This window comes from Bos indicus, chromosome 26 (genome assembly GCF_029378745.1).
Source record: "Bos indicus isolate NIAB-ARS_2022 breed Sahiwal x Tharparkar chromosome 26, NIAB-ARS_B.indTharparkar_mat_pri_1.0, whole genome shotgun sequence".
NCBI lineage: Eukaryota > Metazoa > Chordata > Mammalia > Artiodactyla > Bovidae > Bos > Bos indicus.
Window position 1 is genome coordinate 42,050,279 of NC_091785.1, and position 13,775 is coordinate 42,064,053.

Genomic DNA, 13,775 nt, shown 5'->3' on the forward strand with positions numbered 1-13,775 from the left:
TCATCTTGGTGCATGTTATTTTGTGGTTTTCTTTCACACAAATTACATTAGTCCCTATATATCGTTTAGTACCTTTTATTCTTTACTTGCTGCACATTTGTGAGATTCATCCATGTTGATATACACACATATATGAAAATATACACATCTCACTGATTTGAGCTGCTATAATATTACATTTTTTGAGTAAGCCATTTATTTTCTTTTCCCCACTGATGGAGATACATTTTCCTAATTTTTCACACCTGTCCTGCAGATGTCAAGTCCTAAAGCTCCAAATCCATAGTCTACCATCTAATCTGCTTTGTTGAGTAGGTGGTAAAGAGCACGCCACTGAGCAGGGTAATTATTAGGCAATTCTTGCCTAGAATGTGCTCAGACGTGTGGAGTAATCGAAGGATTACCTTTAATTTGTAAGCCAGACAAAGGGCGAGTTCCATAGGGAAGTCTCATGAACTAACCTTGACGTTCTCTCCCGCAGGAGACTGGCCAACGCTGAGGCTGGTCAACGGCCCTGGAAGATGCTCTGGGCGGGTGGAGGTTTCCTACCAGGGCAGCTGGGGGTCGGTGTGCGGCGAGGGCTGGGGTCTGAAGGAGGCGCACGTGGTATGCAGGCAGCTGGGGTGCGGCTGGGCGGTGTCCGCGCCTCCCGGTGCCCACTTCGGCCCGGGCTTCGGAAAGATTCTCCTGGACAATGTGCACTGCAGTGGTGAGGAGAGCCACCTGGCCCTGTGTGCCCACGACACCTGGTTCACTCACAGCTGTGGTCACGAGGCGGACGCTGGAGCCATCTGCTCAGGTGAGGGGTCCCAACGACTCCCCGACAGAATGGATCATGACAGCAAATGAGCAGTGAGGCAGGGACCCCCTCCCGAGAGGGCTGGTGGTTTCCTCTGCACATTAACAGTTTTCAAAACCCGGTCCCCTCCAGGGGGATTTGGGCTATCTCTATGTCCCATTCTGTTGTTGTTCATTCGCTAAGTCATGTCCAACTCTTTGTGACCCCATGGACTGCAGCACACCAGGCTTCCCTGTCCTTCACCATCTCCTGGAGTTTGCTCAAACTCACGTCCATTGAGTCGGTGAGCCCATCCAATCATCTCATCCTCTGTCATCCCCTTCTCCTTGTGCCTTCAATCTTTCCCAGTGTCAGGATCTTTTCCAGTGAGTCAGCTCTTCACATCAGGTGGCCACAGTATTGGGAGCTTCAACATCAGTCCTTCCAATGAGTATTCAAGGTTGATTTCCTTTAGGATTGGCTGGTTTGACTCCTAATCCTATCTGGCTAATACTGATCCTGTGAGATAGAAATGGGGTGAAAATGACCGTGTTAAATCATGCTTTAAAGCAGTTAATGGAGGCTGGTTTGCCTGGTCCATATCGCTTGAAGCCTAAAAGCTTTCCCAGTGCCTAGTTCAGTGCGCCATGCAGACGGAACTCACGGACGTGCGGCGCTAACCTGGCTCTCCTGTGCTCACGCTCTCCTCTAGGAAACTGCCTCATCCTGGGCTGCTTGGCCCCTCTTCTGGGCAGCTGCTAGAGGGCAGATCCCAGGCACTCTTTAGGGGTGGCTTGGTGGATAGCTCAACACTGAAATGCAATACCAGCAAAAAAAAGGGAGTTAGAAACTAGCCAACTACCCTGTCACCCGGTACAGTAATCCTCCCCCATCAGAACTAAGTTCCCAGGCCATTGCAGTCTGGGGCCACTGAAGGAGTATAAGTTAATGGTCACTGGGACTTCCCCTGGTGGTCCAGTGGTTAAGACTTCATCTTCCAATGCAGGGAGTGCAGAGTTGATCCCTGGTCAGTGAGCTAATATCTCACATTCCTCATAGTCTCCCCCCGCCCCCAAAAAATCATAAAACAGAAATAATAAAGACTTTTAAAATGGTCCATATTAAAAAAAATCTTTTTAAAAATGGTCATTGACTTTAGGATGTAATAGTTTTCTATGATTATGCCCACTAGTCATCATAATCACTTTTTTGAAAGAAAATGACCATCTATCTTCTGGAGTGATTAGATCAGAAATTTATCCCCCTGGAGTCTGTAAGATCTGATCTTCCTTAATAAGCAAAGAAACGACACCAGTTAAAAATGTATATTTATGTGATTTTAGAGTACTTTGGTCACTGGGAAAAAACTATGGGGCCATTTCCATCACTCCTTTTTATCCTAAAACAGCAGTTGTTGTTTTAAAATTTTAATGAGCATCAGAACCGCCCAGAGGGTTTGTTAAGACCCAGATTGCTGGGCCACGCCCCCAGAGTTTCTGATTCAGTAGGGTGGGGTGTGAGAATTTGCATTTCCAACACGTTCAGGATGGTTATGCTGCTGGTCTGCCGATCACACTTTGAGAACCACTGTCTGAAAACAAGGAATCTTTCTTATTCTGATAATTAGGAGCAGAGTCATCATCTTCATCATCCTCATTGTCATCAGCATCACCTTGGCCATTGTCGTCATGGCCATCATCTTCACCATCAGCACTGTCACCATCAGCACCTCCACTGTTGTCAGTGCCATCAGTATCAGCACCGTCGTCACCAACACCACCATCATCACCATCATCAGCAAAAACTAGTCTGTCTGGTAAGTTGAACTTTTTATTTGTGAGTCACTTCCCTGGTTGTTTTTAGTTTATGTGCTTTTATGGAAGGAAAGTTATGACCAACCCAGATAGCATATTGAAAAGCAGAGACATTACTTTGCCAACAAAGTTCTGTCTAGTCAAGGCTATGGTTTTTCCTGTGGTCATGTATGGATGTGAGAGTTGGACTGTGAAGAAGGCTGAGTGCCGAAGAATTGATGCTTTTGAACTGTGGTGTTGGAGAAGACTCTTGAGAGTCCCTTGGACTGCAAGGAGATCCAACCAGTCCATCCTAAAGGAGATCAGTCCTGAAATATTCATTGGAAGGACTGATGCTGAAGCTGAAACTCCAGTCCTTTGGCCACCTCATGCGAAAAGTTGACTCATTGGAAAAGACTCTGATGCTGGGAGGGATTGGGGGCAAGAGGAGAAGGGGACGACAGAGGATGAGATGGCTAGATGGCATCACCGACTCGATGGACGTGAGTCTCAGTGAACTCCGGGAGTTGGTGATGGACAGGGAGGCCTGGAGTGCTTCTTGTTTCACTAGATACACTGAAATCTCTTATTTCTATCGCTGTCCATGGTAGGGGTAATAACACAGGTTCTTGTTGGGAGAATCTAGGAATTCAGGCAGTTTCTTAAAGAAAGCTTCACCTTTTGGAAAAGGGGAGGATAAAGTCTTCCTGAGGGGACTTGAAATTGAAGACTATTCTGGCTCTTCTTGCTATCTGGGTGGCTGAGGACTGCATGAGCTTGCCTGATTTTAAAATAGGGATGTGACCACCTGGAAATGATAAAGGATAAAGGGAGCTTTCCAGAGATGGGAGGGCAGACCCCAAGTGCCTCTCCTCCGTGTTCCTCCCAGGGGCCTGGGTGGCTGTGAGGCTGGTGGGTGGTCCAGGGAGATGCTCAGGCCGCGTGGAAGTTCTGGTCCAGGACACATGGGGGACCGTGTGTGATGACTTCTGGGACCTGGCCGAGGCTGCTGTCGTGTGCCGCCAGCTGGAGTGTGGCCAGGCGGTGGTGGCCCCCACGGGGGCCCACTTTGGGGTGGGTTCTGGGAAGATCGTGCTGGATAACATGCAGTGTGTGGGCAGCAAGAGCCACCTGGAGCAGTGCATGCACGGGGGCGAGGCCGGGCACAACTGTGGGCACCAGGAGGATGCCAGTGTCATCTGCACAGGTGAGTGGCTGGCATCTCCCAGGACATCACCGCTTTTATGCCCCTTCAGACATCTCGGCCCCTATTCACACCCGTTGTTCAGCTGTTCATAATAAGCCGAGCTGATGTGTTTCAACCCTCAGGTGCTGACGATCCACCAGCCCTGACTCCTGTCCCCGGGTCTGAAGCTGCTTCCTCTGCCCACACACTCACAGGTAGGTCCTCTGTGCCTGCTGTATTTGCTCTCAGCCCTATTAATCTTCCAGAAGACACCATTGTAAAGATACTTACTATAGTAAGTACAAACCGGTCAATCCTAAAGGAAATCAACCCCAAATATTCATTGGAGGGACTGATGCTGAAGCTGAAGCTTGAATACCTTGGCCACCTGATGCAAAGAGCCGACTCACTGGAAAAGACCCTGATGCTGGGAAGGATTGAAGGCAAAAGGAGAAGAGGGCAGGCAGAGGATGAGATGGTTGGATGGCATCACCGACTCAACGAACATGAGTTTGAGCAAACTACGGAGGATAGAGGAGGACAGAGGAACCTGGCGTGCTAGAGCCCATGGGGCACCAAGAGTCAGACGTGACTTAGTGACTGACAACAAAAGATGCTTAAGGGAATAGCAGTTACTGTGCAAGGACTGCTGATAAGAACAAAAAAGGGCAGGGTATTTGGGATGCTCATCCATCACCTGACATTCTTGAATGTTCCTTCCCCTTCAGTTATTTATGGGAAATCCATATTGTATCCCACTGATTTAGGAACTGAATCTACTGTTAGTCGATTTGAAAAGGATCCAAAGGAGTTAAAGGCATTATTAAAAGCAGACAATATTTGTACACCTGTCAGGTGGTGGTAACTGGGCGAGCTCCCTCAAATTGATGTTCACAGAGGCCGCAAGGATGCAGAAGGCAGCAGAGCTCCTGGTGCTGAGGCAGCCCATGTGGGCACCTCTCCCCCGACATCTGACTTGTCTGAGTCACCATCTTCTCTGGCAGAAGCCTTCAGCACCTGCAGGTCATTACTGAAGGCTGAAGCCAACTCCATCGGCAACTAGTCAAAATTGAAATCAGACATCAGTTCTTTACACTGAACATTCAGTTTGTTGGGTTAATTGCCATTTGACATTTTAAACACTGATTTGGTCCAACTGACCCCATACTTAGATGGCAGTAAGAAGGTTTGCTTGGATTGATGTTTTATGAGACAAAACGAGGTACAAGAGCTGCTCAAAGATGCCATGTTTGTCTCACGTTGCTTGGGTACCATGCAGTCTAGGCAGGTTTGCCAAACACCTAGGGAGAGCCGGAGAAGTCCATTCATTGATATGAATGCTGCGTCTCCATGATAGAACACAGCTGATTGTTTCCTGAAAGGGAAAGAAGAGATGGCAGCAAAGAGATCCCACAATAAACTCATGGAGAGAGCACGGATGCACCGACCATGGGGAATATTCTAAACCCTCATCTTAGAGACTGGATAACTGAGCTTAAAGATGGGGGAAGAGAGGTCTTCCCTGCCTAGAACTTTGTAGGGGAGCCAGTGGAGGACCCAGTGCCTTGTATTTGAGTCTGACTTTTCAGAATGTTCTCATTGCAAGGATTTTCCTTTCCTACATGGGGTTAGGAGGCTCCTGATCTCGAGCGATGTCTTGTTTGTACCTGTTTGCAGGTGCTGGACTGTCAGCTACCATACCCACAACGGGCCCTCCCAGCCTTCACTCCACCCTCCCACCAGCAGGTAATGCCTTTCTGTGACTTGGCCAGTCCTGTGCTTAGCATTTTCTGAGAAACTAGTGTATGCCATGCACAGAATTAAGTGTGGTCCACAGTAATCATAAAGGAAGCTGCTATCCCCAGCATTTCACAAGAAAATAAACAGAGACCCAGAGAACACAGTGAACTGCTCAAATAACTAGTCACACAGTCATAAGTGGCAAAGGCTGGATTCACCCAGACCTGTTAACTACAAGGATCATGTTGGCTTCACTGTGTTTTTCATGTTGGCTTCACTGTGTTTTTCATGTTGGCCTGGATAAAAGCTACCTAGACAAGGAGAAGGTATGAATAAGGACTAATTGCTCATGCCAAGACTATTTGAGAAAATTATATGGAAATGTTAAGTATATTATTAAGCTGTCTACAAAGAGAATTTATTATAATAAAGGATATGATAGATAAAATGTTAATTATTAATTCAGATTTTCCATGTTTCTCATCACTGTTTCATTTGGGTAAAATCAATCTCCTCAACTGGGCCTTTGCATGAGCTGATAAACCTTCCATACAACCATTCTTGGCATATTTCCCCAAATATGGTCTAGTACAATCTTTTCTTGCCTGGAGAATTTCATGACAGAGAAGCCTAGGAGGCTACAGTCCATGGGGCTGCAGAGAGTTGGACACGACTGAGCAACTCACACTTTCACTTTTTTCAGTCTTTTTGACATTGCCACATAGCTGGGAGGATGTTGTTTCCATCTTACAGTTGAATTATAAGAAAAAGTGGAGTCAGGGCCAAGCTTTGGAGCAGAGAAGTGACGTCACTGTTCTGGGAGCCCAGTTGTGCCCCTGCAGTGGGAGCCCTAAACTACAAGCCTGAAACAAGGCTAGGAATCCATTTGGAAAAACAAGCATCCTTTTTTATAATTAGTCGGACAACTGCTTAAAAAGAAGTAGCTTTTCACTATTGATGGGAGCTGCCCCTCTACCTCTACTTGATGAGCTGACATTTCTACAAGTGCATCTCCTGTGTGATACCTTGATAGCATCACCAGGTAATCAAGGAGTGTGAGTTGCTCAGTCCTGTCTGATTCTTTGTGACCCCACAAACTATATAGCCTTCCAGGCTCCTCTGTCCATGGAATTCTCCAGGCAAGAATACTGCAGTGGGTAGCCATTCCCTTCTCCAGGGGATCCTCCCAACCCAGGGATTGAACCCACGTCTCCTGCCTTGCAGGTAGATTCTTAACCATCTGAGCCACCAGGGAAGCCCAGTAATCAATGAACAAATCCTTTAAAAGTGACCTGGGACTATCCACTCCCTGCTCTGTTGAGCTGATTCATAGAAGACAAGTCCTCCCAATGAAAGCAAATAGAAAAGCCAAATAAAGTAAAGAAAGCTGCAAAGCCTATTCTTTTACTCTTGGTGATAAGGATTATGTGACCCAGAAACACCATTTCTGAATAGTTTATTAGCGCCTACCCACGTACCCCAGTAGAGGAAACCTTCCTGACCTCAGAGAGCTGCGTCTCAATGCCTCTCCTCCTTGTTCCTCCCCAGGGGCCTGGGTGGCTGTGAAGCTGGTGGGCGGTCCGGGGAGATGCTCAGGCCGCGTGGAAGTTCTGGTCCAGGACACGTGGGGGACTGTGTGTGATGACCTCTGGGACCTGGCCGAGGCCGCCGTCGTGTGCCGCCAGCTGGAGTGTGGCCAGGCGGTGGCAGCCCCCACGGGGGCCCACTTTGGGGCAGGTTCTGGGAAGATCGCGCTGGACAACCTGCAGTGTGTGGGCAGCGAGAGCCACCTGGGGCAGTGCGTGCATGGGGGTGAGGCCGGGCACAACTGCGGGCACCTGGAGGATGCCAGCGTCATCTGCGCAGGTGAGCGGCTGCTGTCAGTACCTGCCTGGAGGGCTGCTCCTGTGGCCTCCCTACTCATCCCTACACACACACACATACCCCAGTGATACACACACACCCCACAGCCCAGCCTCAGGATGTCAGTGGGCCAGGCAGGCAGCCTGGCTCCTTCCCAGGTTGTTCAGCCACCCAACCACCCCCTTAGCTGCAGCGATTGCCGAATATGACTTATAGGCTGGATCTCAGCTCAGAAGTGGCTGGTTACGTTTGAAAATTCTAAGCTGAACTTCAGTTCAGTCGCTCAGTCATGTCCTATTCTTTGCGACCCAATGACCTTGAATTTAGCCAAATCAGAGTGTTCGGCATAAAAATCCAAATTCTTACATTTTGTGGTGAAAATAAAAGTAGAAGTGCATCAGGTTCAAAGCAGCAAATTCTCTTGTTTCATTAACTGACTGGACAGTCAGCTTTCTGGACAGGGCAGAAAGCTCTGCCCCTCTGGACACTGAACAGCTTTCCTGTGCGCACAACTCCCACCACTCAGGTCCCTTGTTTATTTTACCCCTGTGGGTCCTCACTAACGTTTGTGCGTGTGACCTCAGGGTGATGGACCAAGTTGTCAGCTGGTATGCCAGGCCTTCCACATCTGGGCCTGGTGACCTCCCCAGAACTATGTGTCCCTCTGGCTGACTCTCTGCCCCCCAGTCTTTCCCGATTCTGCCCCACTGGTGACTTGAATAACGTCCCGACGAATGACGAGCTCTCAGGCTGCACCTGCCCATGTGGAGCCACCCTTGTCAACTCCTGAGGCACCCAGGGAGCAGTGGTCCCGGGACAGCCCAGGTTTGCTGCCTGGTCCTGTGTCCCAAATCCCCAGGAAATGCCAGGCTCCTCATGGGCAGAATCTCTGCCTGTCTGCTGCCCACCCCTCTCTGCTTGTAGGATGTTCACAGTAGACGTTCTCCCATTAAGATGTGGTAACATGCATAGTCTGTCTCCATGTTGCAGGTGCTGATTCCACAGCTGCTCCGGCTACAGGTAGGGCCCGTGTTATGTCTTCTGCTAGACTCTGCATGATGTGAGAAGGTCATGAAGCTTAGAGTCAGATCCTGGTTTGATTTGCAGCTTCTTTCTTTCACTCATCTGTTCATTCAACCATGTGCCAGACTCTGTGCCAGTGAAGCACGGGGGCCATGCAGTGGTCAAAGCCCTGGACCCTTCTTTCATGGGGTTTACTCTCTAATGGGAGAGACAGCATGGCGTATGACCCCCTCAGTTAGACGACCACAGCCAAGACATGTCATCTCTCCTTCCCAGTTCATCTCCATTCCTCTTCATTAAAGTGGGAATAATATGGAGAATACAGAGTAAGCTCATGGACTGCGTGTGCTCAGTTGCTCAGTCGTCTCTGACTCTTTTGTGATCCCAGGGACTGTAGCCCACCAGGCTCCTCTGTCCATGGGATTTCCCAGACAAGAATACTGGAAGGGGTTGCCATTTCCTATTCCAGTGGACCTTCCCAACCCAGAGATTGAACCTGTGTCTCCTGCATTGACAGATGGATTCTTTATCACTGAGCCTCAGGGGAAGCCCTGTTGCTGCTGCTGCTAAGTCGCTTCAGTCGTGTCTGACTCTGTGCGACCCCATAGACGGCAGCCCAGCAGGCTCCCTCGTCCCTGGGATTCTCCAGGCAAGAACACTGGAGTGGGTTGCCATTTCCTTCTCCAATGCATGAAAGTGAAAAGTGAAAGTGAAGTCACTCAGTCGTGTCCAACTCTTAGCGACCCCATGGACTGCAGCCCACCAGGCTCCTCTGTCCATGGGATTTTCCAGGCAAGAGTAGGGAAGCCCCAGGTCACGTATTAGATGATACCTAAAGATTCCTGGCACCTGGAAGGTGCTCACACAGCCATGGTTCCTTCCTCTGGTCATGTGCCCACCTAAAGGAGGGCATGTGGGGATCAGAAGGCCCTGAGCTGTTGGAATCTGAACCCAACTGGTTTCTCTTCAGCTGAATAACCATGGGCTTCCATGGTGGCTCAGATAGTAAAGAATCTGCCTGCAGTGCGGGAGACCCAGGTTCAGTCCCTGGGTCAGGAAGATCCCCTGGAGGAAGAAATGGCAACCCACTCCAGTATCCTTGCCTGGAAAATCCCATGGACTGAGGAGCCTGGCAGGCTACAGTCCATGGGGTCACAAAGAGTCAGACACGACTAAGCGACTTAACTAACTTTTCAGTCTCCGTGTCATTAGAACAGGCACATTGGATGCCGTGCTCCCTAAAATTCTATGCTTTTGATGTTCTGTGACTAACAAGGAGGGAAGAAATAGCCACATAGGTTAGCTGAATTAAGTGTACACCAGTGGGAAAGCAAAAGATGGTTGTCGAAAAACAGAGATGTAAGTCTTACAATAGAAATTGAGAGACACCTTACCCTCTAACATTTTGTTATGAAAAATTTCTGATATACAGAAAAGTTTGAGGAATATAACCATTAACTCCTACCTGGATTCTATGATAAATTGATCAATCCATCTATCATTCATCAACTTACCTTTTGTTAAGGTTTTATTTATGTGCTGAAGGTTCACCCCTGTTAAGGTCCAGTTTGATGAACTTTGGTGATTTGTACACGGTTGTGTAATCACCACCGCGGTCAAGATGCACAACCGTTCCCTCAGCTCCAGAGGTTCCCTCGAGCATTTCAGACCTGCTACCCTCCTCCCTGCCCTCTCCCCCAAGGATTTGCTGAGTGACTCTCCTTGCTTTGTTTAGGTGAAATCATTACGCCCCTGGGGCGAGGGTAACCAAGAAAGAGGTGATGGCCCCCTGAAAGCCCTCATGCAGCAGGCCACTTAGGGCCAACTGTCTTTGCTTTTGCAAAGTGGCCATGCGGCCCATGTCAGTTTGTCAACAGGCAGTAACGCCATGTTTCATCTGAAATGGGGATCTAGGGGATGGGAGGTCACTGGCCTTAGCAGTGTCATCATTATTCTTGCTGAATCCTGATGGAAGGCAGCTGCCCCTTGGAGTAGCTGTTTACCTTCTCGCGATGTTCTGACTCTTCCCTCACATCACTCCTTCCTTTTCCCTCCATCAACAGCCTATGAGAACCTACTTCCCACGTCACTGGCAACATCGGTGGCCCAAAACCCACCTGCTTCGGTGCCTCCAGGTAAGGCCGTTCCTTCTTGTCTTCTGTCTTTGGATGGGACAGAGGTGACACGGTCACACGCCTTTCATCGCCCAGCAGGCCCCCCAGGCTTATTCATACAACTGTCTCCGGGCTCCCCTGGAGCCTGTCATGAGGCCTTATAGCTCCAAACCATTACCTCTGCCACAGGCTATTGACCAGGCAAATCTCAGGCCACAAGCCCCAGGGGTTGAGGACTAGGAAAATAGACTCAGCCTCCTGGGAGGAGTGGGAGGGTCACACTGCAGAGAGTGCAGAGAGCGAGGCTAGAAGGTGAGCAGTCTTAACCCAGGTGCGATTAGCTTGGCGTCAGTTCTCAGACTGGTTGGCATCAAAGTGAAATTTTGAGCTTCATCAACATTCTGTTTTCAATTGGTCTGAAGTCTACATGGTTGCAGTCAGCAGTTTTCATCTGGTCAGGGTCCACTTCCTGCAAATACGACTTAGGATTCTGTGTCAGGCCTTTAAAGATGGATGCCATCAGACGCCTTAGAGCTGCACGTTGACATGGGACCCTCGTGGCAGCATGAAGGGTGTGGGTACAAAGCCACGGAAAGAAAGGAGAGCCAGGGTGACAGAGGGCAGTCGGTCCTCAACAGGCAGAGGGAGCAGCCAGCACCCTGAGACCCCTTTCCTCCCCCAGGAGGCTGGGCCCCCGTGCGGCTGGTGGGCGGCCATGGGAGCTGCGCCGGCCGCGTGGAGGTTTTCTACCAGGGAGCCTGGGGGACAGTGTGTGACAGCCTCTGGGACCTGCCGGAAGCAAACGTTGTCTGCCGGCAGCTGGGCTGCGGTCGGGCCATGGAGGCCCCGGGCAAGGCCCACTTTGGGGAAGGTTCCGGGAAGGTCCTCCTGGACAACATGCAGTGCAGGGGGCATGAAGAGCACCTGGACGAGTGCTCCCACGCTGGCTGGTTTGCCCACAACTGTGGGCACAGGGAGGATGCTGGCGTGGTCTGTTCAGGTAACCCCGCTCCCTTCCCGGGCAGAGCCCAGCTGGGCCCTTTGAGAAAGTCCTTTCCTAGGGACAGTGTAAAAAAATCACAATTGAGAGTAAAGCAGGACAGGAACTTCCCTGGCAGTGCAGTGGTTTAAAATGCTCCTTCCAGCGTGGGGAAATTGGGTTCGATCCCAGGTTGGGGAACTAAGATCCCACAGGCCGCAGAGCAACTAAGCCTGAGCGCTGCAATTAGAGAGCCTGCAACAAAGAACCAGTGCAGCCAAAATTTTGAGAAAAGAAAAGAAAGCAGGATGTTTTTCACTGATAGCAGATGTTTTTATCTCTCCCACTTACAGATGCTGAATACTCAGTGGCCTTGCTACCAGGTGGGGAGTTCACATGTGCAGTTTCTTAAAACCTGGTGGGGGAGAATTCTGCAGGAAATTGAATGGGTTCTGTACTCTAAGCCCATAGAGTGGCTCAGAGATGTGGAGTCGCTGACTGTCCACTGGGAGAGAGGAAGAGCCCTTAGAAGTCATTTGGTCTCACCTCACCATCTACCTCTTCAATTCACTGTGCATTTCACGCTCAGGAAGCAGATTCAAAATTTCTTAAACTTCTGCACAGCGCTTTGGGGCTGTGAGGGGCTGGCAGTGAGATGCGGGTGGGGACTGGTTGAGATGGGAGAGGCAGTTATGGACACTTTCTGTCCAAGGGCAGCAGAAGGCTGATGGGCCAGACCTGGCCCAAGTCAAGGCTCAGTTTAATTCCTACCCTCTCCTTGGCCCTCTCTCTGATCCTGGGCATTCTGGCCCCACATTGCTTCCTTGGTGTTGGTTTTCCCACGTGCTGTCAGCGTCAGTACCTGGAGTTTTCCACACTTGTGCCCCCTCTCCTTTATCAAACCCCTGGCCCCTTAATGCCTTGCCCTTGGCCAGCTCCTGGCCAAAGGGTGAGCCATGACCAGAGCTGAGTGGACAAGCTCTGATAAAGCTGCAGTCACATCCCTTCCTGGACTGTCAGCCTCAGGAGGTGGGAATGGATTGGTTATCGGAGAAAGTCTCCAATGGGAAGTTCTAGGTCAGGTGTTGCTGGCTGGAGAGATGTTGGGGACAGCAAGGAGCCACAGTGACCTTAGGTCCTGACCCACCATCTCTGAGCAGCACAGGTCAAAGGAAGCAGTCAGTCAGTGCCTCTTCCTGTACTTGCACTGCAGCCTCCTAACTCCCCACACTGGGGTCACAGAAATTGGCTACAGGAGCCAGAATGTCCCATCTTTCGTTTTCTTAAATTCCCAAATTTTAAAATATCTCATTTACATTCTCTGATTCTCTGTATCCTTCTCTGTCCTTTCTTTTTCATCTTCCTTTTTTTTTTTGTTTTGTTTTGTTTTGTTCCTCTCCTCTTGCTGGTGTCTTGGTCTTTCAGAAGCTCCATTAAACTTTTCTTAGTACCTCTTGGAGATAAAGAGCTAGGATAACATGACAAGAGAATGTATGCGTCCACGTCGGAAAGATCTGGATCAGTGCGTCTTCCCTCCTGCACGTGACCACCGCCTGCATGCTCTGCTTCACCCCCAGAGACTGGCTCAGGAGCTCTGGGAGGGGCCCTGATGATGTGTCTCTTCCTGGCTCCTTGGAGCCTCCTTGTGGGCTGTGTCCCCCTCGGTGCCAGCCGATGACCCCACTGCGTCTGATGACGTCCTTTGTCTTTGACAGGTCCCCCTTTGGATGTCGTGGTGGAGACAGAGGCTACAGGTGAGACCAGGTTGTCCTTGGCTGCCCTGATCATCGTCATCTAGCTCAGGCCCTAACGTGATTTTTCGAGGAAATTGAGCAAAATACTACTGCCCTAAGTCACCCCTCTGAGCCTGCATTCTGAGAGATTTGTCCAGTAATGAAGGTCAGTGAATTTATGGTTCCAGTTCCATTTCTATTAGTCCAAGAAGGTAATCCAAATGATCAAGTGTGGTCAGCCTTCCTGGTCTCCCAGCATGGACACCACATGTGCAGGACAGACATGGGGCCATCAGCACAGCCACACTGCCAGGGCACTACCCCAGGGCGTCATTTCAGAGGGCTTTCACCACAATGGGCACCTTCTGTGCCCTCTCTCCTTCTCTGACTCTCTGTGTCCTTCTCTGTCCTTTCTTTTTCATCTTCCTTTTTTGGTTTCTTTGCTTTGGCCAGTACCCTGGGCTTTCAGAAGCTCAGGATAAGCTTTTCTTAGCACCACCTGGAGCTGAAGGGCTAGGATAACGTAATGCCTGGAGGGCCTGGCTGGTCCTTCTAGGGAGGAGCCA

At 49.9% G+C, this 13,775-nt stretch overlaps 1 protein-coding gene across 1 annotated transcript in view; it reads left to right on the forward strand.

The window, feature by feature from the left end:
* Positions 1-13,775, forward strand: part of LOC109579033 (scavenger receptor cysteine-rich domain-containing protein DMBT1-like) — an 89,891-nt gene that overhangs the window by 3,908 nt on the left and 72,208 nt on the right. The window contains exons 3-11 of the mRNA XM_070780464.1: positions 482-799; positions 2,381-2,575; positions 3,461-3,778; positions 5,312-5,317; positions 7,046-7,363; positions 8,351-8,380; positions 10,447-10,518; positions 11,180-11,497; positions 13,192-13,230. Coding sequence (XP_070636565.1) covers positions 482-799; positions 2,381-2,575; positions 3,461-3,778; positions 5,312-5,317; positions 7,046-7,363; positions 8,351-8,380; positions 10,447-10,518; positions 11,180-11,497; positions 13,192-13,230 — 1,614 coding nt within the window. The remainder of the gene's footprint in view (positions 1-481; positions 800-2,380; positions 2,576-3,460; positions 3,779-5,311; positions 5,318-7,045; positions 7,364-8,350; positions 8,381-10,446; positions 10,519-11,179; positions 11,498-13,191; positions 13,231-13,775) is intronic.